This window comes from Haliaeetus leucocephalus, unplaced genomic scaffold (genome assembly GCF_000737465.1).
Source record: "Haliaeetus leucocephalus isolate CR32 unplaced genomic scaffold, Haliaeetus_leucocephalus-4.0 Scaffold228, whole genome shotgun sequence".
In the NCBI taxonomy this organism is placed as follows: domain Eukaryota; kingdom Metazoa; phylum Chordata; class Aves; order Accipitriformes; family Accipitridae; genus Haliaeetus; species Haliaeetus leucocephalus.
The window spans coordinates 21088552-21111941 of NW_010972664.1; the positions used below are offsets into that span (position 1 = coordinate 21088552).

Genomic DNA, 23390 nt, shown 5'->3' on the forward strand with positions numbered 1-23390 from the left:
AAAGCAGAAACCAGTATGAAATGCCCATATTTACAGCACTTAACTAAGGGCTATATGACAGACAAAACAACATTTTTCCTTTTCTTTTGAGGAAAAGAAAATTGTTTTCCATCAATCTGCAAACTTCTTTTCTTACCAAACAAAAATGCTTTGATATACACTGGCTTATACTACAAATTTTCTTTTTAAACATTTAAGTCAGACAAAAAATTTCAAACCAAGAAGTTTCTGGTGACTCAGTTAATAAATTTGAAAACAAAACCTTTCATAGAATCATAGAATATCTCAAGTTGGAAGGGACCTATAAGGATCATTGAGTCCAAATCCCTGCTCCTCTTAGGACTACCTGAAACTAAACCGTATGACTAAGAGCATCATCCAGAACTCCTTGAACACAGATGTTTTATTTGTCAAGTACTTTTAAATTAGCTATGTTCTATGTAGAACAGCCAGTACTGTCAAAGGCTTCAGCTCTGGGAATCCAGCTCATGCCCTGTACCACCAGACTCATTCTCAGTTAAACTACGGCTGTTCTACAGCCTGCTGAAAGCGCAGCAAAGCTTTACGGTGTGAGAAAGTAACAGCTTCATGCAACACATACTTCATATGCACATCTCAGCCTGTCCTGCTATCACTGCAACAACCCCCCCCCAGCCCTTTTCCCTGTCTCCTGCCCTTCCTTCTCTCTTTGAATCCACCGCTGACCAGCACCCCATCTCCTCCAGTATGTCAGCCCAGTACTTATCAAAGCCCTTAGTAATCAGATTTAACCTTTTAGTCCAGCAGAAGACCACCCAGATTTTTCTGCTGGGTCAGTTTCCTGCTAACATGAGGTAGTTAAACTGGCTCACAGAGGGGTGTGATGAACATCAGAGCTGGTCCAAAGAGCAAGACCTCCACTTTCAGTGTTAGTGAGTGGCCAGATTAGCTCAAGCCATCCCACAAGTTACAGTCGACATGGAACAATTTTCACCCATCCACAGGAAAGATAATGCTCCCTAGAGTCAGAGTAAAGCATGCTTGAACTACGGTAAATTACAGCAAGTCTCTCAAACCCAGATAAGTTGATTGCTGTCATTAGATGGATTCAAAGTTCAGCAACAGTTCTCAGTATCATCTGAGTCTGTGTAAGCTTTGCAGACACACCAGCAATGAGAAAGTTTTATTACATATTTACCTACAGTCTTACTTCTGAAACTCTTACACAACTCCAGTGAAATTCTTTCTAAGCAGGTTGTGCACTTCAACTATATTCCTTGGGAATTGAGAAAGTTACGATTATTGATGACAGCTGATTTCACTTCTCCATGCCACCACTGAATCTGCTAGGTTGGGGAAATTACTTCTACCTCCACCACCTGGCTGTCATGAAGACCAGAGACTTTGAGATCTAGCACTATGCTACAGCTTCAACTATTCTGCCCGGAACCTTCCTGTTACACAGATAGGAACTTTGGATTTTTCTACAGATAAGTTCAGCAGGGTTTTCTGCAATACTACCACGTGCTTTGGAAGCCAAACTTAAGAGTGTAGTAATTGCTCTCTTGGCAAGGGCGTGGCCCTTCTGTGTTCTTTGCCACATTTAGATGCCTCAGTAAGACTTTTCACTATAAACTAAAAGTCAATAATCTCAGCTCCAAACCTTTGACCTTTAACACTTCTTGGGAATCACTGTGTGAAATTAATTAGTAACCAGAGTGAAACCAGGTACCATTCCATAGGCTTCCTCTACTCTAGAAAAATTCTACAGAAACAGTATTTTGGTCTGGATGGATGACAGACCAATGCAAGCCTTTGCCTGTGCAGTTTATTAAAGGATAGCCCTTATATTCTTCTGTTACCAGATTTGGGACAGGACTAATCTGAGTTTTGATATTCTCCATGTTGATGTACTCCAAGAAGCAGCTGTGTGACCTCACAGATGCACTGGTCTGCACACATACCATAGAAAATAGACTGAGAGGGCAAAACAGCTTTGGAGGCACGTAAATGAAGGCCTGCTATGCCCTCATAGTAAATGCAGCATACAGAACTGATGACTGCGTAAGGGTTCTAACTAATTAATGGAATATGAAACAATTGTTGCAAAACATTGTATCTTTGCAGCCTGAATTTCACTAATAACCATAAGATGTAGTGTTGATCAACTATTCTCCCATACAGGGTAATAATCAGATTTCTCATTCCATGTGTCAGCCCTCAGGCCCACTGGTCTGTTTATTTAGAAGAGCTTTCCCACCATGTCCATGTAGGTTTAAAAAAATAACAAACCACAAGAAAAACATGAATTAAGTAAACTCTCCATTCTTAGTGACCAAAGAAAACACAGCTGCGCACCTAAGCAATAAAAAAAACCCAACTTTAGTGTTACACAGTATCTCTCTACTTTGATAGGATGTTCAACAGCATTCATAATTAACAAGGTAGAACTGCAGGTCAGAAATCTACTGACACAAAAACATACTGCCTTACTGACACCTCAACCACTACAAGCCTTTATCACTTGTTAAGGCATGAAATAAAGTAAAAGTGCAAGCATGAGCAAGAGGTGTGTTATTAATGAATGTTAGTAAACTTTAATCCTACAGTTTTAAGCTGGCTAAATCAGTCTTCTGAACACTTCCATCACAAACATCTGATTCCCTAGCACACATCACACACACATGTGCCCACCACACACACGCCCCTTTCCTCCTAATAATTCCCGCTCTATTTTCTACTTGAGCAAAAGGGTCAGGGTCATACACGGCCTGGCCCAGCACTACAACTCCCAGCCTCCATGCCAGTCTGCACACTCTCCCAAGACACGGGGAACTTGCTTCACCCTCACATACCTTCTTTACTGAAGCTGGGAGAGTTGCTCAGGTGCTCCCCATTTCCACCTTCCGCATCCTGGGTCACTTCTGCAAGGAAAACAGGCAATACTCAGACAGTCCTGGAGCTTACAACACGCCCCCTCTCTGGCCCAGATGAATCAAGAGTAATCTGACTGAGAGCTGGGCCATTTGTTTGGCATCAATAATAGCCCTGACCAACATCCCCCACCTCCATGGGGCCATCATACAACACCTCCTCTCTCTCCTCCATACCCGACTCCGCACTGGCCTCATGATCCCTTCCCACACCCTGCAAAAGCCAAGCACAGATGGTACTCAGCGCCCACGGTGCCGCCCGTAACTTCACAGCAAGAAACGTTAGCCAAAAGTCACAATGAACAAAAACCTCTCCACAGCACAGGCACTCACCTCCTTCATCTACACCATGGTCACCTGCATGCTTGGCCAGCAAGCTGCTGTTCTCCTTCTTAAAGGTGTCTGAAGAGAGATCAGAAGACAACTACAGTCCCCTGTCTTGCTCAGATTCAAGTTACTGGCTATTGCTTAAGAGTGAGTTACTAGCTACAACTCCACATGTTGCCAACATCATCAGCTAACACCAGAAAGCCAACACCTTTCCCCCAGGACAGCTCCCCACCACAGAACAGGCACTCACCTCCCTCAGTTACACCATGGTTAACTGCAGACTCAGATGTCAGGGTGCTGATCTGCATGGCAGAGGCTTCTGAAAGAAATCACAGGAGAGCTACAGCGCTCCGGAGTGTATCTCACTGCTTAACTTCACAGTGGTATCAGTAACTGCTTAGAGATGAGTCACCAGCTACAATTCATAAGACACACAGAATCACTCGGGTTCACTTGGCAAGGGAGCCCAGGAGGTATCTAACCCAACACCCTCCTCAAGGAAAGGACAACATTCAGTTCTAGACAGTTTGCTCAGGACTTTCTCCAGTCAGGTCTTAAAAACCTCCAAGGGTAGAAAATCCATGATGATTCCATGCAGCCCATCCTAGTGATTAGCTATGCTTAAAGACAGAAATCTTTTTCCTCATAGCCACACAGAATCTCCCCTGCTTCAATTTAGGACCATCACCTTGATATCACGCTAATACACCTCAGTAAACATCCTGGCTCAGCCTTTTTATCAATATCCCTATAGATACTGGCAGCTGCTGTTAGGTACCCTGAAAGCCTGTTCTTCTCTGGATTGAACAAGTCCAGTTTCTTCAGCCTCTTCCTCAGAGGAAATGTGCTCCAGTCCCTGACCACATTGGTGGCGCTCTGCTGAACTTGCTCAAATTTATCAGCACTTTTCCAGCACTGGGTGATGGGCCACAAACTAGATGTAATACTCTACACGTCATTTAACAAGTGCCAAGTAACGGAAAATAACCACTTGCTCAATCCACTGGCTTAAGCACACCTTAAAACAGCCTAGGATGCTATCAGCCGCCTTTGCTGGCAGGGAGCACTGTTGACTCATAGTGTCCTGTCCATAAGGACTCCCAGGTACCTCTCAGCACAGCTGCTCCCCTGCTAGTCAGGGCCCAGCTTGCACAAGTGCAGGACCCTGCATAGCCCCTGCAGAATTTCACAAGGTTCACGCAGGCCTCTACCCCTTCAGTTCCCTCCAAATGACAGTCCTGCTCTCACACTGATTTGACTGCACTCCATATTTTGCTGTCATCTATAAACTCAGTGACACTATTTTCTCTCCCTTGTCCAGGTCACCAAAAAAAAATAGACTTCTGCAGTACTCCACTTGCCACTGGCATCCATGTGGAGTACAACCCATTAACCACTACCTGCAGGCTTGACAGTCTAGCAAGTTTTCTACCCATGTAGACAGACATTCACCCATACTAGGACATCCCAACTTAGGACTCCAAGAATGCTGAGGGACACTGCATAAAAAGCCTGGCTACGGTCAAGGTATATGACACCCATTGCTCTCCCCTGATCTGCAGATCTAGTAGTTTCATCAAAAAAAGCTTGTCAACTTGGTCAACTGCAATTTACACTTACTCCCAGTCACCATCTTTCTTCTGTGACCAAAAAAATGTTCCAGGAAGACTTGCCCCATGATTCTCCCAGGGATGAAAGTGAGCCTGACTGACCTGCAGTTCCACAGATGGACCTGTTAGCCTTTTTGGAAGACAGCTGCAATGTTTCCCTTCTTCCAGTTGTCACAGATCTTCCCCAACATGACTTTTGAAGGTGATGAAGAACATCCTCACATTGACATCTGCCAGCTCTTATAGCAACCCTTGTATCAGATCCCATGGACTAGTTTGGGCCAAGGTTTCTCCAGAAATCCCTGATCTGACCCTCTTCCATTACTAGCAGATCCTCTCCTTCTTGAACCTACCTCTAGGTAAAAACACCACAGAGACTATCAAAAATGGAGGCAAAGGTAGCACTCAGTATCTCAGCTTTATCTATATCTGGTATCAGAGAATCAGGTGATGGTTGACATTGGAAGGAGCCTCTGGAAGTCATCTTGTCCAACCCCCCCACTCAAGCAGATGAGCCCAGAGAAGGCTGCGCAGGATCATGTCCAGACAGCTTTTGAATATCTCCAAGGATGGAGACTCTACAGCCTCTCTGGGCAATGTGTTCCAGAGCTCAGTCACCCTGGCAGCAAAAAAGCATTTCCTGATGTTCAGATGGATCCTCTTATGTTTTAGATGGTGTCCACTGCCGCTTGTCCTGTCACTGGGCAACCACTGAGACGAGCCTGGCTCCCTCTTCTTCATTTGTTCCCATTAGGTATTTATACACATTGACAAGACCCCCCTTGAGTCCCCTCTTCTCCAGACTGAACAGTTCCAGCTCTCCGAGTTTCCTTGTATGAGAGATGATATCACAAAATCACACAGTGGTTGAGGTTGGAAGGGAACCTTAGAAGTCATCTTGTCCTATGCCCTTGCTCAAGCAGGATCAACTACAGCAGGCTGCCCAGGAGGACCACGACCAGTCCCTTAATCATCCTCATTGCCTTTGCTGGATTCTCTCCAGTAGCTCCATATCTCCCTTGTACTGAGGAGCCCAGAACAGGGCTCCAGGTGCGGCCTTCACCAGTGCTGCGTAGAGAAGGATCACCTCCCTCACACTGCTGGCAACGTTCCTTCTAATGCAACCCAGGATACTGATATCCTTCTTTGCTGCAAGGGCACATTGTTGGCTCATGCTCATCTTCTTGTCCTCCAGGACCCCCAGGTCCTTCACTGAAAAGCTGCCTTTCTGGCTGATTGGCCCCCAGCATATACCAGCACATAGGGTTATTCCTCCCCAGGTGCAGGATTTTGCATTTCCTTTTGTTGACCTGCATGACATTTGTGCCAGCACGGCTCTCCAGCCTGTCAAGGTCCCTCTGGATGGCAACACATCCCTTTGGTGTGTCAGCCATTCCTCACAGTTTTGTATCATCAGCAAACCTGCTGAAGGCATACTCTGCCCCATCATTCAGATCATTAATGAAGACGTTCAAGAGGACTGGACCCAGTATTGACCCCTGGGGTACAACACTAGATACTGGCCTCCAACTAGCATTCATACCAGTGATCACAACCCTCTGATCTCAGCCATTGAGTCAGTTTTCAGTCCACCTCACCGTCTGCTCATCCAGCCTATACTTCATCAGCATCAGATATCACTAAATCAATCCCGTGTTCAGCAACATGCCCATGTTTTCCTCATTTATTCTTTCACAGATAACCTAGCAGCAGAAGCTGCTCTCATTGTCCTTGTCATCCCACAATGGTTTCAAGCCTCCCTGAGCCCTGGCTTTCCTGACATCATCCTTATCGGCCCTGGCAGTGTTCCTAAATTCCTCCATTGTAGCCTGCCTGCCCCTGCCTCCACATCTAATATAAGCTATTTTTGCACTGGAGCCCTGTCAGGAGCTCCCTGCTTAGCCAAGCTGATCTCCTGATTTGCCTGCCTGTTTTCTTGACTATGGGGATGGCCTGTGCTCGTGCTGGGAGAAAGTCCTCCTTAGAGGCCTGATGGCTCTCTTGAGCTCCTCTGCTCTTCAGAATTGTCTCCCATGAGATCCTGCCTACCGTCTTCCTGAATAAGCGGAAATTTGCTCTCTGAAAGTGCAGGGCCTGTACTCTGATGCTTACCTTCCTCACTCCTCTCAGGATCTGGAGCTGTTTCTTGGGCACTACAGCCAAGGCAGCCATTCGTGACCACAGCCCCATCCAGTCCTCCCCTGTTAGTGAGTAGCAGATACAGCCACACATAAGTCCTTGCTGGAGCATCTGGTAGTCTGTGTGAAGAAGTTGTCCCTAACACTGCCCAGAAATCTTCCTGACTGCTTGAATTGTTACATTGCCTTTCCAGCAGATGTCAGGGAGATTTAAGACAGACACACATGCACAAAAAGTACCGTCTTCCACCAGAGACAATGAAGGACAGCCTGACTCCATTTCACAGAGCAGCAATCTCTCCAAACCATGCTTCCTCTTGGCAAAGCTTCCTCTTGGTCACATCAACTCTTCCTCCTCACTTAAGTGCTTCATGTAAACACACTGGGGGACTGGAGGCCCCCTTGCAGAGATCTCCCAACAGGCAGCATTAACCAGAAGACCAGAAGCCAGCACTTCAGCAGGGACTCCTACTTGACTAGTATTCTCATCTCACTCTAACTGGGAAATTTTTTTTAATTTTTTTTTTTTTAAACCAAATGATCTCCAAAACACACATCCTTCAAGTCCGTATGCTCTGTTGGGGTTAGTTCCAAGGGTAGTAAAACCACAAGACTTGCTCTACCGTTAACTACAGCCTGAAAGCTGGTTTACTTTGCTCCTGAAACTCCTGCACAGAGAACAGGTGTTCAGGATTCATGGCACAATCCCCCCCCAATACCTCCACTGAGAAGCATTACACAGAAGTTGCTCTGAGTCTTCAACTCCAAGGGATCCTGGCCAGTTTTCCCACTGGGTCATTAGCACTGACTGCTCCACAGAACAGGCACTTACCTTCCTGATTTACACCCCTGTTAACTGTCTGCTTGTCTTTCAGGGCACTGTTCTCCTTGTTCAATTCTTCATCTGAAAAGAGATCAGAGAAGAGCTACAGTCCCTCAGGAGCACATTCCATCGCTTCTTCCCCACACCAGCATATGTCATTGCTCTGTGCTGTCCAGAGCTCAGCAGCACACCTTCTCCTCTGCAATTGTTACGTACTGTTCAACAAACAGAGGGATCCAGGTCTTTTTGACTTCTCATCTAGTGATCTACCCATCAACATTTACTGTTCCTAAGGCAATAGGTCTTTCTATACCAACAGGGGAATGGTAAACTCTGCACTGAGAACATGCTAATAAGTTTTGGACTGCGAAAGGCCATGGGCAAAATTAATTCCTCCCTTCATGTTCCCCTGTTTTAGGGCACCATCTCGCTTGTTACCTGCTTCAGACTTTCCATTCTCACAATCAACAGCTTGTGAAGATGTAGCTGCAAGCAAACAGAAATTCTTTTTAGAAATGTGTATGGAGGTAGCACAATAGTCTGCAAAACATGCAACTCAGCCTTAAAGTGACAGTTTAATTACAACACTTTTAGCAGATACTCCTGATAACTAGTATGTTATGACACTTTATTGAAGAACTTACAATTAATTTCAACTTCAACTTCCCTCCAGCAACCACTTAAGGTCCCAGACCATAACCAACATTATGTATACTTATGCTTACAGCTTTACAAAATATTTCTGAAGTGGGTTTACTTAAGGAGATAAAGCTGCAGAGATTTGCCGTAAAAAGCCAGAGACAGCTGAGAAGAGAATCCACATCTCCTTTTTTTATTTCACCTATGTGTTGCACTAACACTGTGACTTTAAACCCCTTCTCTTTGCAGACCTTTAAGAAACTCTAATAGAAACGTGGGCCATTCTAAAGTAAATTTAAGTGCAGTACCAAAAGGAGGAGGTTTTTGTTCTTTTTATTTTCTTCCCATCCTTCTCCTTTTTTCACCTTCAAATCCATCCGTAGTCTCTGGAATTCAGCAATCTCTGAACCATGGGCTAGAACTACAGCTTTAACAAATGTATGAAAATATCAGAAGAAAAATGAAGTTCTTTATCCAAAGTTGGGCTAAAAATCTTGTAAGGCTTTGATATGCTGGGGCATGGGGGGTAGAAAGGGAGAAAAAAAACCCAAACCTTGCTTTCACAGGACTGTCTCCCTACCTGTGGCATCTCTTCCAGGCCCATAACCAAGGACCATGTTTTATAACCTCCAAACCCATAAAAACATTAAGAAACTTCAGAAATTAAAGAACTTAAGAAATTGAATTAAACATACAGAAAGTCTCTGCAAGGGTGACATAGTGGTTTGCAATTCAAGAAACATCCTGCTCCAGCTTTATGCTAACTCCAGCAGGTCATCTAAGATACCAGACTGAGTATCCCGCATGGAGCCACATTAGTTCAACACCAGAACACTCCAACAGGGCACTGAGCTCGTATCTGATGGCGGGAGCTTTGGCCATTCCCCACCAAAACAGTATTTGGTCTGGTGACCTTCACAATAAAGTAGTTTTTAAGAGTCTTCCCTTGTTCTCCCTAATCTGCTTGACTGCCTAGGGGCTGATTTAGTTTGGTTTGTAAGAACAGACCACAGTGGTCCTGGCAACAAGATGCATACATGTTAAAGCTGAAACACGTTAGCCTCATTCACCCTTGTGAAAGAAGCACAGACTAAAGGAGTTGTCCCCTTCCTTAGCTGCTCACTGTATAGAGTGATTCCCAGACCCCAACACACAGACCCAGAAGCCAGAGAATTGAACAATCTTGCTGGAAATTAAAGAAGTAAAACAAACAAACAAAAAAACCCAAAACTAAAAACAAAAAACAAAAACCCACACCCGAGGAAAACAATGCAGGATTAGAATGGATAGCAGAAGCACAAGTGCAGATCTGGACAGGACGACAGGAATGCAGACAACGCTGAGAATCTGTACTGCCTGCAGAAGGGCATCACGTAAAGAAATAATGGGTGGGAAGCAGACTGGTAACTAATGGAGAGGTGAGAAGTTCCTCCACTGACTGTCTCCTTCCCTCATCTTGACAGTTACAAGGAGAAGACAGGCCTGCAATGATGTGGAAAAAATAACTACACTCTGTAAAATAACTAAGGCCTGAAACAAAACTTACTCCTTCACCTCTCAAATGAAAGACTATACTGCTACAGAGTAAAAAATTTAGAAGCCTAGACCAAATTAAAGCAATAGTCTGAATTCCATATGTTGTGACATTCTAGCTTTCTTACCTGAGCCATGCAGCAGACTGTTCTTCAGAGTAGCTCTTCCTGTTCCAAGTTTAAGTCTACCTGCACCAAAACAAATGGAATACCTGGAGAAATTACTCAGAAATAAAGTTTTGTGCTTTTGGAAACTAGTTGATAGCCTCCATCCATTCCACACACACACCATCCCCCCCAGATTAGAAAAAATTAACTGAGGACATGCAACTGAATACTTGACTTAAAGAAGCGTAGTCAGCCCATCGACAGAAATAATTCTTCCCCTTTATTCAGTATTTGTGACACCACATGTGGAGTACTGCGTCTAGTTTTAGGCTCCCAGTTCATGAAAAAACACTGACATTCTGAAGCTACTCCAGCAAGTGTCCGCCAAGATGTTTAGAGGGCAGGAGACATGCAAGGAGGTGCTGAGAGAATTGGGTTTGTTCAACCTGAAGAAAAAGAAGGCTAGGGGAATGGCTAATTGCAGTCTACAACTAATTTACACAGAAAGAAAAGGGAACTCCTCTCAGAAGTACAGAACAAAAAGACAGGAGGCAATGGCTGCAAGTTGCAAAAGGCAAAACTCTAAGAGAAATAAGGAAAATATCCTTCCCCACAAGGGTGATTCAGCACTTGAACACATGCTGAAAGAAGCTGAGGAATTTCCATCCTTAGAGTTATTCAAAGTTTGACTGGACAAGGCTCTGAGCAACCTGATCTAGCTTTAAAGTCGGTCCTGCTTTGAGCAGCAAGTTGAATGAAACCTCCAGAGATTCCTTCCCACCTAGTTTATTTTATGATTCCATGCCAACAGAAACTAAATGGAAAATGATCAGGAAAGGTCCACATGCAATATACATCTATGTATGGTCTGATCAGAGCCTCCCTCCAGAATACCATCAATCAGTCCTTCCCAGACAGGAGATGCATCCCATGCTCTTCACCCTGCAGCCACCCCCAACTATTGACCCCACCTGGAAACCAACAGAAATTTTCCACATAGAGCACTCTTAGGATGAGGCAACGTATTCCTGGTTGGGACTCTCTCAAACAATCTGACATATTAACCTAAAAAGGTGGCAGCAAAAGATACACAATGACAGCCTACAATTGCCATTTCTGAATAAGCTGTCAGATTTACAAAAAAAAGATACTCGAATTCAGTGTAGGGATGAACCAAGAAACAAATCTAGAACTCCAAAATGATGGCAATACAGGCTGACAGGAGGCACAGAAGTCCCTACCTATCAGTTGAGCACACTGAGTTCTCAGATTAGACTCGGGTATTCGACAACCCTGGTAAGAGCCTGTCCCAACAAGAAATCTGACCTTGACAGCATCTTCATGATGCTCTCAAAAAAGGCAGTGAAAGCACTCTCAGGTAGGAATGGGAGAAGCCATAGATACACACAGTAAATGAAACAGTCTCAGGGAGAAACATGCAAATACAAACTACAGTGTTTCCCAGTACACAGAGCCCAGTGTCCAAGTGCAAGAAAGTTCCTTCAAATCTATTAGCCTTTGCCTAAGTGGTACTTTTTTCTACTACTGTATTCACAAGTAGTAGATCAGAAACTTTCATACATGCTACAGAACCTTAGATCAGCATAATCTTGAAGCATATCAAGCTCAATTAGGTAATGGTATACATACCTCTTCTGTATAGGAATCCTAGTACTCCTACAACTGGAATTAAGAGAGTAAAAGCTGCAATAAGACCACCTCTGTTTCTTTTGACATAGCTGTCCCCTTTAAAAAAAATAAAGTAAATAATGATTGGTTAGTGAAAAAGCAACTGTGTGATAGACTACTTCAGTAGAAATACAACCTTGAGTATGTTTTATAGCTATCCATTTTTAAAAAAGTAACCTCAAGAAATTAATGCACCAGAGTCAGTTACTAGCAAAACCCTAAGCCAGCTCCAGGAAAGTTACGTGGTAAGTACCTTAGTTCAGCAAAGGCACATCACCACTTGAAAAGCAATGGCTCTTCCATTTTTTGGCCTATGAAAGGCCGAGCCAGATCTCAGCCAAATGAAATTTCAGCAAATGTCTTGTATTGGGTGTGCATGGCAAGGTTGTGGTAGCAAGGGGGCTGCAGGGGTGGCTTCAATGAGAAGATGCCAGAAGCTGCCCCCATGTTGGATGGGGCTAGTTCCAGCCAGCTCCAAGACAGACCCACTGGTCACCAAAGCTGAGCCCATCAGTGACACTGGTAGCGCCTCTGCAATAACATATTTAAGAAAGGGTAAAAAACACTGCATAACAGCAGCTGGGAGAGAGGAATGAGAATATGCGAGAAAAATAACTCTGCAGACACCAAGGTCAGTGAAGGAGGGGGAGGAGGCACTCAAGGTGCCAAAGCAAAGATTCTCCTGCAGCCCATAGTGAAGACCATGGTGATGCAGGCTGTCCTCCTGCAGCCCAGGGAGGCCCTCAGTGGAGCAGATCTCCGCCTGCAGTCCATGGAGGAGGACCCCATGCCGGAGCAGGTGGATGCCCAAAGGAGGCTGTGACCCTGTGGAAAGCCCATGCTGGAGCAGGGTCCTGGCAGGACCTGTGACCTCGTGGAGAGAGGAGCCCATGCTGGAGCAGGTTTGCTGGCAAAACCTGCAACTCCATGGGGGACCCAGGCTGGAGCAGTCCATTCCTGAAGGACTGCACCCCATGGAAGAGACCCACACTGGAACAGTTCGTGAAGAATCGCAGCCCATGGGAAGGAGCCATGTTGGAGAATTTCACAGAGGACTGTCTCCCATGGGTGGGACCCCACACTGGAGCAGGGGAAGAGTATGAAGAAGAAGGAGCAGCAGAGATAATCCATAATGAACTGACTGCAACCTCCAATCCCCATCCCCTTGCACTGCTAGGGGGGAGGAGGTTAGAGAAATCAGGAGTGAATTTGAGCCTGGGAAGAAAGGAAGTGCGGGGGGAAGGTGTTTTATATTTGTTCTTGTTTCTCATTATCCTACTCTGATTTTAACTGACAATAAATTAAATTAATGTTCCCCAAGTCAAGTCAAGCCTGTTTTGCCTGTGACGGTAAGTGCCGAGTGATCTCCCTGTCCTTACCTCGACCCACGAGGCTTTTGTTGTATTTTCTCCCCCCTGTCCCATTGAGGAGGAGGAGTGATAGAGCGGCTTTGGTCAGCACCTGGCAGCCAGCCAAGGTCAACCCACCACATGCCTCATTTCTAACAAGTCTCTAACACATAATTGCAATGAAGGAGGAAGAATTCTATACTGGTAAACCATGAAAATTACTTTTGCAGAGAAGTGGGAAATTTTGTCAGTTAGGGACTGCCTTACACATCCTACAAACCAGATGGTTCCAAACAAGTTCTCATGCTATGTTAAAAAAAAAAAAAAAGCAAGCAAGCCTGAAGCTCAGCTGAGGCTGTCCCAAAGCAATAAGCAACAGTGGGGAAAACTCTCTTTTCTCCTTTTTATATCTGCCTGTGAAGGAGGAAAAGACATATGCTCATTGACTGATGCACATGCTAGGTGAGAAATTATTTCATCTAATGACTGCTAGATGACTCACTCAAAGTGACTGAGTAGTTTCATTCCAGTTCCTGGAAAGTAGTACAAACAGCCTAACATTAGTATTAATTACACAACGCCAAAAGGTTCAGAAGAGATCTTCTAAGTGTGTCTCCTTCTTTATTATTACTCATTTCAAGTCACAGCAGAAGGCTTTATCCTGGTGAGATCCCTGCAAAAAGTATCTTTCCAGGGGCGTCAAACTGTCAAACTCACACCTTTCAGCAACCTTAAACACACTTTTAGCAGACAAATGACTTCTGATGCTTTTTACTCTTCAAATTCAACTTCTTGACAAGTCAGTAGAAACCTTACAGACAAAGTCCATGCTGCTTCCCAGCCTAGCCTCTCAGACTTGCATAAACAACCTGACCCATTCATTACCTTTTTTATCTGGAAAGCATCGAGTCAAAGAGATTTCAGAGCTCTTTTCCGTTTGAGAGACTTTAATGAAACATGCAGCTTTCTCAGAAGCAGGAACATTCTTCTTAGGGATGACAATTTCCTGGGTCTGATGAGTGAATGGTAAGCTACTGAACTTCCAAGAGTAATTCAGAGGCTTTGGGAAATCTGCTGTACATTTTAACGCCATGTCATTACCACTGACGTTGCAACTTATTTCAGGTTCTGATGGAGGAGCTAAAAGGAGAGAAAACATTCTGTATTACTTTGATTACACATGCCTTGAATTTTAGCACAGGACAAGGGCTGGAGCAACAAGAGCAGCAGGAGAGTGTAGAGGTAGAAGTGTATGTGTAAGGTGTGCACGTGTGCATGTGCGAGAGAAAGAAATGTATTTCTAAAAGTGGCCCAGTTTGTGGTTCTTCACTGCCTCATAGTTCATTGTCAATAGGACTAATATACACACTGGTCAAATATATTTCCCAAAGACTACTAGTGAAGCTGCATAGATCTGCACAGAATGATGCCACAGATATTCAAGCATGTATAATATGCCTGCAGGAGCATCTTTAGTAGATACATACTGCCTAGGATAACTTGGTCAGCTTGCTCAAAGAGTTTGGTTATCTACCTGAAAGTACACAGTGTGCCATCTACACACATTCTAGAAGCCATTCCAAGGTGGGTAATGATGGGCACACAAATTAGATGTCACCTTTGAAAATTTATTTAAAGTGCCTAAGCAACTTAACAACAGACCCAAAGAACAGCGCCCCTCTGTTTTTGTTTGCCTCCCTGACAAATAAACAAACCCCCTTCTAGACTTCTTAAAGTGAATAAAGTGGTGCAAATTCTTTATGCAGTTCTTCCACTACTTACCTAACACAGCAAGTATGAAGGTTAAGACATAAGTTTTTTCCCCAGAAGTCAAGCAGTCTAACACATATGTGCCAGCATCATTGTTTTCCAAGTTAAATATAGTCAAGTGCCCATTCTCCTTGTTAAGCAAGCTTCTGTTCCGGAGAGAAGTAAAATATATGGGGTTGGTTTGCCCTTCCCATTCAGCCACTCTATCCTTGTTTTTTGTCCAAATAATTTCCTCTATGTTTTGGTCTATTTTTACTGGAAAAGTAAAATTTTCTCCCAAGATGCCAAACACGTCCTCACAGCAGATGTGTGCTACAGGGGAAAAAAAGAAAAAAGTTACTTTAACAATTGTTTTATAAACTATTGCTTGACTAATGCTGTATGCACTATCAGATACATTCAAATTTAGGTTAGAAGCACATCACAATGTTGCAAAGTAAGGCATGTATCAGTTAAGAATTGCCCAAACCCAGCCTGTCTGCACTACATTGTGACAAGCGCCACAAGGGGATCCAATTTCCCCATTCTGGTCCCGGGTAGAATCATTGTCCTGATCTTCTTCCCTATCCTAAGCTCCTCTATCTTCAGTACTTCCCCTGTTCACTTGAATTAGGCCTCCTGCCCATGGTCTGGTGAAAAAGATGCAATGAAGAATTGTTACCACCAGCAAAATCTATCTCAGCATCTTGTTGCAGAATGCCCAGACTGAAGCTCCTGCTGAGCGAATAAATTGCAATTTTTCCAGCACGAATATTCACGGAGTTGGTAAGAAGCACATTTCTGACACAAAACTGCTACTTGGTTCAAAGCACCTGCTCTGAAATCACGGGGATACTAGGGATTTCCTTTGGAAACATCACTTAAGCAAGTTTATTTCACAACCAATGTACGTGAAATAGCATCCCAACCTCTGAGATCTAGCAGAGCTGCAAGCCAGAAATGGGAGCTGTCCAGAAACCTTAACTGCTATCAGTTTTGAATCAATCATATTCTACTAAAAAAGGATGAAACATTCAATACAAACAAACAATAACAAAAAAAGAAGAGGGATGAGAGATTCTGCCTAGTTTTTATTAAAAACAGCTGTATGTGCAAAAAAAAAAATCCACTGATCTAAGGTGAGACCAAATTCTGCTGTGAGGATGGGATACTGTAAACCATTAGCATCTCTGTGTCCCTGCTTCAGTCTTCAGCAATCACCTCCTACTTCTGAGTATCTGAAAGGCTCAAAAAAAACCAACCAACGAAACAAAAAACCCCCACAAGCCTACTGCCATGGAAGACATGTATGTAGACACCAACAAAAACATGCCAATACTGAGTTCAAGTTACGCTTGCATTAAGGACTTGATTCCGCTCCATGGTAGCCAGTAACTTTTTACTACTAAGTTGAAGGAAGGGCATGATTAAGATATAAATAAGGTCTCATATTAAGGCAAGATTTCCAATATGCACCATGGAAAACTTCCCTTTAAACAGTAACTGTGCACTGTGAAAGAGAAATATTTCAAAAGCCTCCTCAAGCCAACTGCTCCCAAGTGACAGCTACCATTTTGGGCTTATTTTGGGTTTGATTTTTTTTTTTTTTTTTGATTCCTAAATGGCATCAAGTCAAGAATCTACCACTCTATATCATTCTGTGTCTCCCTTGCTTCTCATGTCATCATCGTGTGAAAACTTACTACTGTTCATAAATCAATGCAGACACTACAGCTTTATCACATCAAAACAAAGTCACTTCCCTTCACTGTGTATGAGCCCAGACAACAAACTATAACCCATCTTGCTCTACATCCTATCTCCTTTACACATGAAAGCAGTCAGGAGGTCAGCAAGGCCAGTCATTAAGAAGATTAGGTTCCCCATCGGCAAAGAACAATGCTTGCCAACATACTAAGTGTCCTGCTCTTCTGCCTGGTGCCACACCATAGAAACAAAGACTTTCTCAGACAGGACGCTAAAGGCAAGCCATGGGAAACACAATTTTGTGTGCTTGGGTACAGAACTGCACACACAGAAGGTCTCCATGCCTTACTTCTCATGGACTATCCAATTTGTTTGCGATTTACCCATGAAAGTACTCTTCTCATGCCATTACAGTTTCCACTTCTTGTTGTCTGCACTTATCCTGTGACCTTCTCCAGGCACAGGAACTGGACGAGCAAACGGGGTAAAAAGGGCTCAGCTACCACTCCCACATCTTTTCAACACAACCCACCCACCTTTTTTTGTCTCCTATCCTGTTCAGACTCATTTAAACATGCTCCAGTATGAGCATCTCTTTCTACCCATCTCAATTAATGGTTTCCAGAAAAGAGAAGAACCCAGGAGCTCCAATATATTTGGAGACCACAAGAAAAAATTATATGTCACACAGAAACGTTGCACAAAATCTCCACCACATATCTTGGAGCTTCTAAAGAAAGCATGTGTCATCATACATTTTCTAAATTTCCAGGGAACTCCTCCCCCTCTTTTCTACTTCATTTTATACACCGATTTCCCATTCCACACCAGTTAACTTCTCTGCTGTGAGCAAAGAGGGAGAAGTAACAACCAAACACTTTCTCATACACTCTTTTTGGAAGGCTAGAAATAAGAGTGATATTTCTCTGCTTTCTCCCTCTCTCCTTATTGTACCCTATTATTCCAATATAAGTTCACACAACAAAGTAGTGCTGTGCTAAGGCCTCCAGTAGCTTCTACAGAAGCTGTCAGACTACCTGCTCCTGTATGTCCTTCAACCCACTCCAAATTCTTTCTTACGCCATGTCTTTGTGTTCTATCCTTCCAAACAAATCACATAATGAAAGTGTTACTGATAAAGAGAAGCTAACATTGTGCAAGCAAAGCCTCTCCTACAAACCCACCACCTCATCTCATCTACATCTTCTGTTCCCACTTCTCCAGCAGCCAGATACCTTCGCCTACACAGACTTCTCATCCTGCCCAGGACTCAGAGCCACAGTCAAGTGTTTTTCCTACCACGCATCATCTGAACCACTACAACAGCATGAGTGCACAGATTTGGCCTGCAGCAAACAGCAAGCCACAAACCTTAGCGCAGTTTGCAGTACATTAAAACATTTCAGATTTTCTCATGTTTGACAACGAGTCGGCTAATGCACATAACCTGGAACTCCATGCTAACCGAATGATGTCTCTGAATGCAGAGCTTGGACTGCAGCCAATGTGAGACAAGGCAACAGCCCTTCACTCAGAGTAACAGGGCACCCATACAACATAGTGTACTATACTCGAGTTTTGATATTCACCTGAATAATTCTGACTCTTTAAGCATTTAAACAAGCTAAAGGTATCCATGTATTCTGTTCAGACTAAGTGGAATCTAATATTCCATTTATGAGCAATAAATGCTTCATTACTACATTTGTCTACCTGATTTTATTTTCTTCACTACTTTTCTTGGAGCTGGTGTAAGGCTTAGTTATTCCGGAGAACTTCTGTAAGCTAATTCCCTTTTTATTTTTAATGCTATCACTATCATCTTTTTTGGTCTCAGGTACCTATCTGAAATGTATATATGCATATATTAGGTCTACACAAGCAGTAGTTAGGCTCCCATATTACCATTAAGACTTTAATGTTCCACCTGCTGAAGCTGGGTGGAAAAGTCCTTACTGATTGGCTTATAGCAAGAAACTGTCTGCCTCAGGAGTTGGGCTTTCTAAATAGTGGATTTTTGTTCTATTTTTTGTAACTTCCCAACTACCCCTTTTTTTTTTTTTAAATTGTGAATTCCCCCAGCAACTGTAAGCAGCAGAGAGTTACATTCCCTCCTAACCCTTAGAACCACCAGTTCCAGAGAACACTGAAATAAATGTTCAGTCCAGAAGGACTATCAGAATATTTACCCATAGTCTGCCTAATTCCCCCACAGGCCACAAACACGACCCACCTCCCAAACTCCAGTAAAAAAGCACTTAGATCCGTGGTATAAAAGCACGGGCAAAAGCTACAGCCAGGAAAGAGACAACACAGGTGACAGTAAGCTGTAGCAGCATCCCAGGCTGTTGCAAGAGAAAAATCAGATTCGTGCAAGAATAACTGCAAATCTTACATGTAACATCGAAAGTGGAGTTTTTCACTTGCATGCTGTGGCAAGTTCACAGAGGTATGTGTTGCTACTCCTGGACAATACAGGGCTGCCTGCATCTACAGAGCTCTACACATCAGCAAAGACAGGAAACTAAGGGTGGCACCCACCGACAAGGGTGGGTCCCTCCCCACCACAAAATCCATATCTTCAGTTATATCCGTCAGCATGGGCCTAAAAACTGGCAGCATCCCCATGCAAAGGTTACCCAGTCATTTTAAAACTATGCTGCTGACCGGAAAGGTGGGGAAGACCTACCCATTCCTCCCTCTCCTTTGTTTTTGTCTGCCTGTTCCCCCAATGTAATAGTCACACAGAGAGTACAATCTGCTGGAATTCAAGTTGACACACACCCCTACTCCAAAAAAAACCAACCTCCAACACACCCCAGAAGGACTGTAATTCCCAGGTGCGACTCGCTGTGGGAACATCATGTTTGTGCATGCAACGGAGTGGAAACAAGTGAATCTGGGAAGTACATGAGTAAGACCGTCCTTTTGGCCAGCAGCACAGGCCCTGCTCAGAGCGCAGTGACCACCCCGTGTCCTGGAGCAGGCTTCCTAAAATAGCTACCAGGAAACGATGACAATCGAGCTGCGTCTTACATCCAACCGCTCGTATTTACCCACTTCACTGAGGGCGCTTGCCTCTCTCCACTCTGGGTTCACAGCCCTACGCCTTCCTGCGGCAGAGGTAAAGCCTTCCAAAATGCTGTCAGAGGTGGAGATGCTGCCTCCCTTTTCTCCAGTAATTGACTAGTCAAACCACGTGTTCAAGACACTTTCCTGCGTTAAAGAGATAAAATGCACAGTCAACTGAAGGAGAGCCTAAAAACTTCTCACTTGTGTCCTGACCAGACCAGACCCTCTTGGACCCAGCTGCATTGCAATTCCCTTGCAGGCACTGGCACAGCCTGAAAAAGGAGGAAGAAAGAGCACGTTCCACTGCACAGCTCAGGGAAGCCTATGGTAAGGTTATCAGAGCCTCGGTATGTGACTCAGAAGGACTCGGTAGATCCTAGCAGAGCTTAGGTACAAGCAAGATGCAGAAAAGCTTGGCTATGACAAGGACTAGGCAATCCTGGATACTTGCAGGGAAAGAAGTTGAGATATGGGGAAAACAGAGGACCAAAACTTCAGCTCTGCAGGAATAAAGCTACCACCAGGGTCAGACACTGGCTGACTTTGACACCAGAATGGACAGGAAGGTGCAAATCTCCAACAACTTTTGTAAGTTTAGTTCCAAAGTTGGGGTTTTGGGGAGTTTTTTTGTTGGTTGGTTTTTTGGGTTTTTTTACAATAGCCAGAATTTTCAGTTCTTGGGCCCTGTTCCCACTTACATCTCTTCCATTTGCTGAACCTCACAGATCTCTCTAGCTCCCTCCACCCTGCTCCCTCTCCTGCCCAAGCCTCTTCCACTCCCCTTGTCCTCCGATCACTTGCCCAGTCTTATTCTTCCTACTACTTGCCATGGTCACCGCTACCATGCACTTGTGTACTAGGTCTGCTTGGGATGGAGTTAATTTTCTTCACAGCAGCCCATATGGTGCTGTGTTTTAGATCTGACCAAACAGCGTTGGTAACACATCAATGTCTTAGCTATTGCTGAACCTTGCTTGCACAGCATCAAGACCTTCTCTCTGTCTCACTCTGCCCAATCCTAGGAGTAGGCCGAGGATGGGCAAGAGGTTGGGAGTAGACACAGCAATGACAGCTGGCCCCAACTGACCAAAGAGATATTCCTTACCATGTGTCACGCTCAGGAATAAAAATGAGGCGGGAGGAGAGAGTTTTTCCAAAGTAGCCATTGCTCAAAGAAGTCCGCTGGTGGGAAGGAGCGAGTGATTGCCTTTGCACCACTTGGTTCCCCTCCAGCTTTGTTTCCCCCCCCCCTTCATTTACTAAATTGTCTTTATCTCGACCCATGAGTTTTTCTTGGTTTTACCCTCCTGATTCTCTACCCCAGCCTGCTGAGGGGGAGTGAGCAAGTGACTGGGTTGGGCTTTACAACTTGCTTCCAGATCTCTACCCACCTCTGACTCTCCTGTGAGCCAGAAGGATCTGGTTCACAACAAGGCACCTGAAACCCTGGTGCCTTTGCCTTCAAATTAAGGACAGAATCTGTCCAATCCAAAATTTTGCAGCTCAGCTTTGTTTCTTCAAAGATCCAAAATGGAAGCTCTGAGCCCAGTGCGGTGCACATCTCAACATGGATACTGACTGCAGCTCTGGCAAATTTTCTTAAGCTTTAAAACTTTTGATATAAAAGCAACTCTGAGGAGATGCCTCTAAATAAACTTCATATTAGAAATATCCACTGGGCTATATTTCCAAGTTGGAAAGGATACTCCTCTCTCTGAACATCAATGTGTGGGCACTTATTATTGTGCCACTTTCTTGCTTTTTTTTTTTGCCAAAGCATTGCTTTAGGTTAGTTCTCTGTAAGTCTATTCATTTCATACTAAACAAACATCAACAAAAATATTCTATCTCTAGCAAGGCTGCCTGTTCATACACCAGGATAAAGGTATGTGTACAGCATCACCAGGGCCACGCTAAAGGTAGCAGCAAGAGAAAAAGCTTCACAGAGTTAGCAGTATTTTAGCTAGCATAGCATCTCTACCTTTCAAGCACTGTGGTACAGTAGCTAACACGTTGATCAATCTGTACTCACACCTCTCATACTTGGTTATGTTGCACTCCATCAACAGCAAGGGGAAATTTCTGATGTAACAGTCTAGATACAACATTATTAGCAAACTTCACTTACTCACAGCTCTCATCATCACCCCTGGTTAAGTAGAGCGCTTTCAATTCTGCTAAGCATACCACATAAGTTTGTCATGGTGCTTCTTACCACCCGTCTAGCAGAAACCTGAATTCACCTCCATCATTCCTATCACTTGGATAGTAACAAAGCCTTACAACCCTAGGATTTTAGCTTTGTACAGTCCTTCTACTTCCAGAGCCTCAGTCCCCAGAAATTACCTCTGAGCAGCATTATGACTTTATTAATAATTATTCAGTCACAGTTATTCTGATGACTGATTTAACCTGTCTTACTATAAAAGACTATGGTAGTGCAAGACATTCCCTAGGAGGCAAAGACAGACTGATCCCTGCCTTACAAGAATCTTTCTTACGTGCTGTTCTAGAGCAGGGAAATCTATTCTGCCAAAGTCAAAGTCCACTAACAGAACAGTACTCCAGGGAATTCACCGTACAGAGGAGGGGTTACTGCAGGACCATGGTTTCTAAACCTTCTTTTGCTGTGAGAGGCACTACATGGGGCAATGGTGGGAAGAGAGCACATAAAATCATACTTATATGCTCTGTACTTACAGCATGAGGTGCTCTGCATATACAAACTTAGGATAACCTAATCACTTAACTCTAGCTTCAGAAGGTTTATATAGTAAAGCATTACTGCCTGTACTTGGAGGCAACCTAGATTCAGCTAGCTCTCCTGTCAAGTATATAACCAAGGAGGCACTTCTTCAGGTCACACATAATAGCAAGCTGCAATGTGAGAACTCCTATTCTAAAAATCTTGTGCCCCCTGCCCTGGACAATTGATTAGCTCAGGGCAATTAAGCAAACACCTCAGCCCACTCATGGCGGGGGGGGGGCACCTCGCTCTCCCTCCCCTCTTGCTTTTGCCCTCCTTTTTGCAGTCTCAAGGTCCTGCTCTGTTGCTATGCTCCCTGGACCGAGCCAACACCATTCATTAACTCCATAGGGTTTTTTGACAAATTACATTGCCATTAACGCAATGAGTTAAATAAATCCACTGAATGCACATGGCAGCGTGAGGCAAAGGAGGGAGGGGGAGAACTGGGAATCCGCATTTTGGCAATGGTGAACTATTAGAGAGGATCATTGTGTCTTGTAGGATACCGATTATTTTTGATCTCTGGGCTTTGCTTAGGGACAGACCTGACTTGCATTTAAGCCTAGCCTGAACTGCCAGAAAAAAAAGCAGTTCAAATCCTCTGGCCACTTACTTTCTCCCAGCATCTGGATAGCACTTCCTATGCTGTATTAGCACAGTCTTTATGTAGCTATATGATCAAGAGGACTGAGAAATCTGTCTCAGTAACTTTTTTCCTTCAACTGAGTTCATTTTCCAGCCAGATCATCTTTGTAGTTCTGTTTTCAAAGAACAGCACAAACGGATGGCACAGAGAGGAACTCTTCTCATCCTGTGACCACACCAGCTTAAATGTACTCCGAACTACAACCTATGTCTCTTACAAACCCTGTATCACCCAGGTAGCCTACAGCCACACCACCCTGAACACGGCCAATATGGTCTCAAGAGGCTGTAAACTGATAGGAGGACCATTAAAAAAAAAAAAGAAAGACAAATCCACA

General features: G+C 44.0%; 1 protein-coding gene across 5 annotated transcripts in view; it reads right to left on the reverse strand.

The window, feature by feature from the left end:
• The window catches only part of CD58 (CD58 molecule), a 69569-nt gene that overhangs the window by 42319 nt on the left and 3860 nt on the right, over positions 1–23390 (reverse strand). For 4 of the 5 annotated variants that reach the window (XR_774320.1, XR_774321.1, XM_010567453.1 and 1 more), the window contains exons 2-10: positions 14913–15212; positions 14016–14270; positions 11743–11838; positions 10114–10173; positions 8252–8299; positions 7823–7894; positions 3493–3561; positions 3246–3314; positions 2835–2903 (exon numbers count right to left, since the gene is read on the reverse strand). Coding sequence is in view for 2 of the 5 variants with exons in the window: in XM_010567453.1 (XP_010565755.1) it covers positions 2835–2903; positions 3246–3314; positions 3493–3561; positions 7823–7894; positions 8252–8299; positions 10114–10173; positions 11743–11838; positions 14016–14270; positions 14913–15212 (1038 nt within the window). In the remaining 3 variants the exon portion in view is untranslated. Of the gene's footprint in view, positions 1–2834; positions 2904–3245; positions 3315–3492; positions 3562–6964; positions 7895–8251; positions 8300–10113; positions 10174–11742; positions 11839–14015; positions 14271–14912; positions 15213–23390 lie in introns of those variants that run through there. The other variant, XR_774322.1, reaches the window with a different exon arrangement.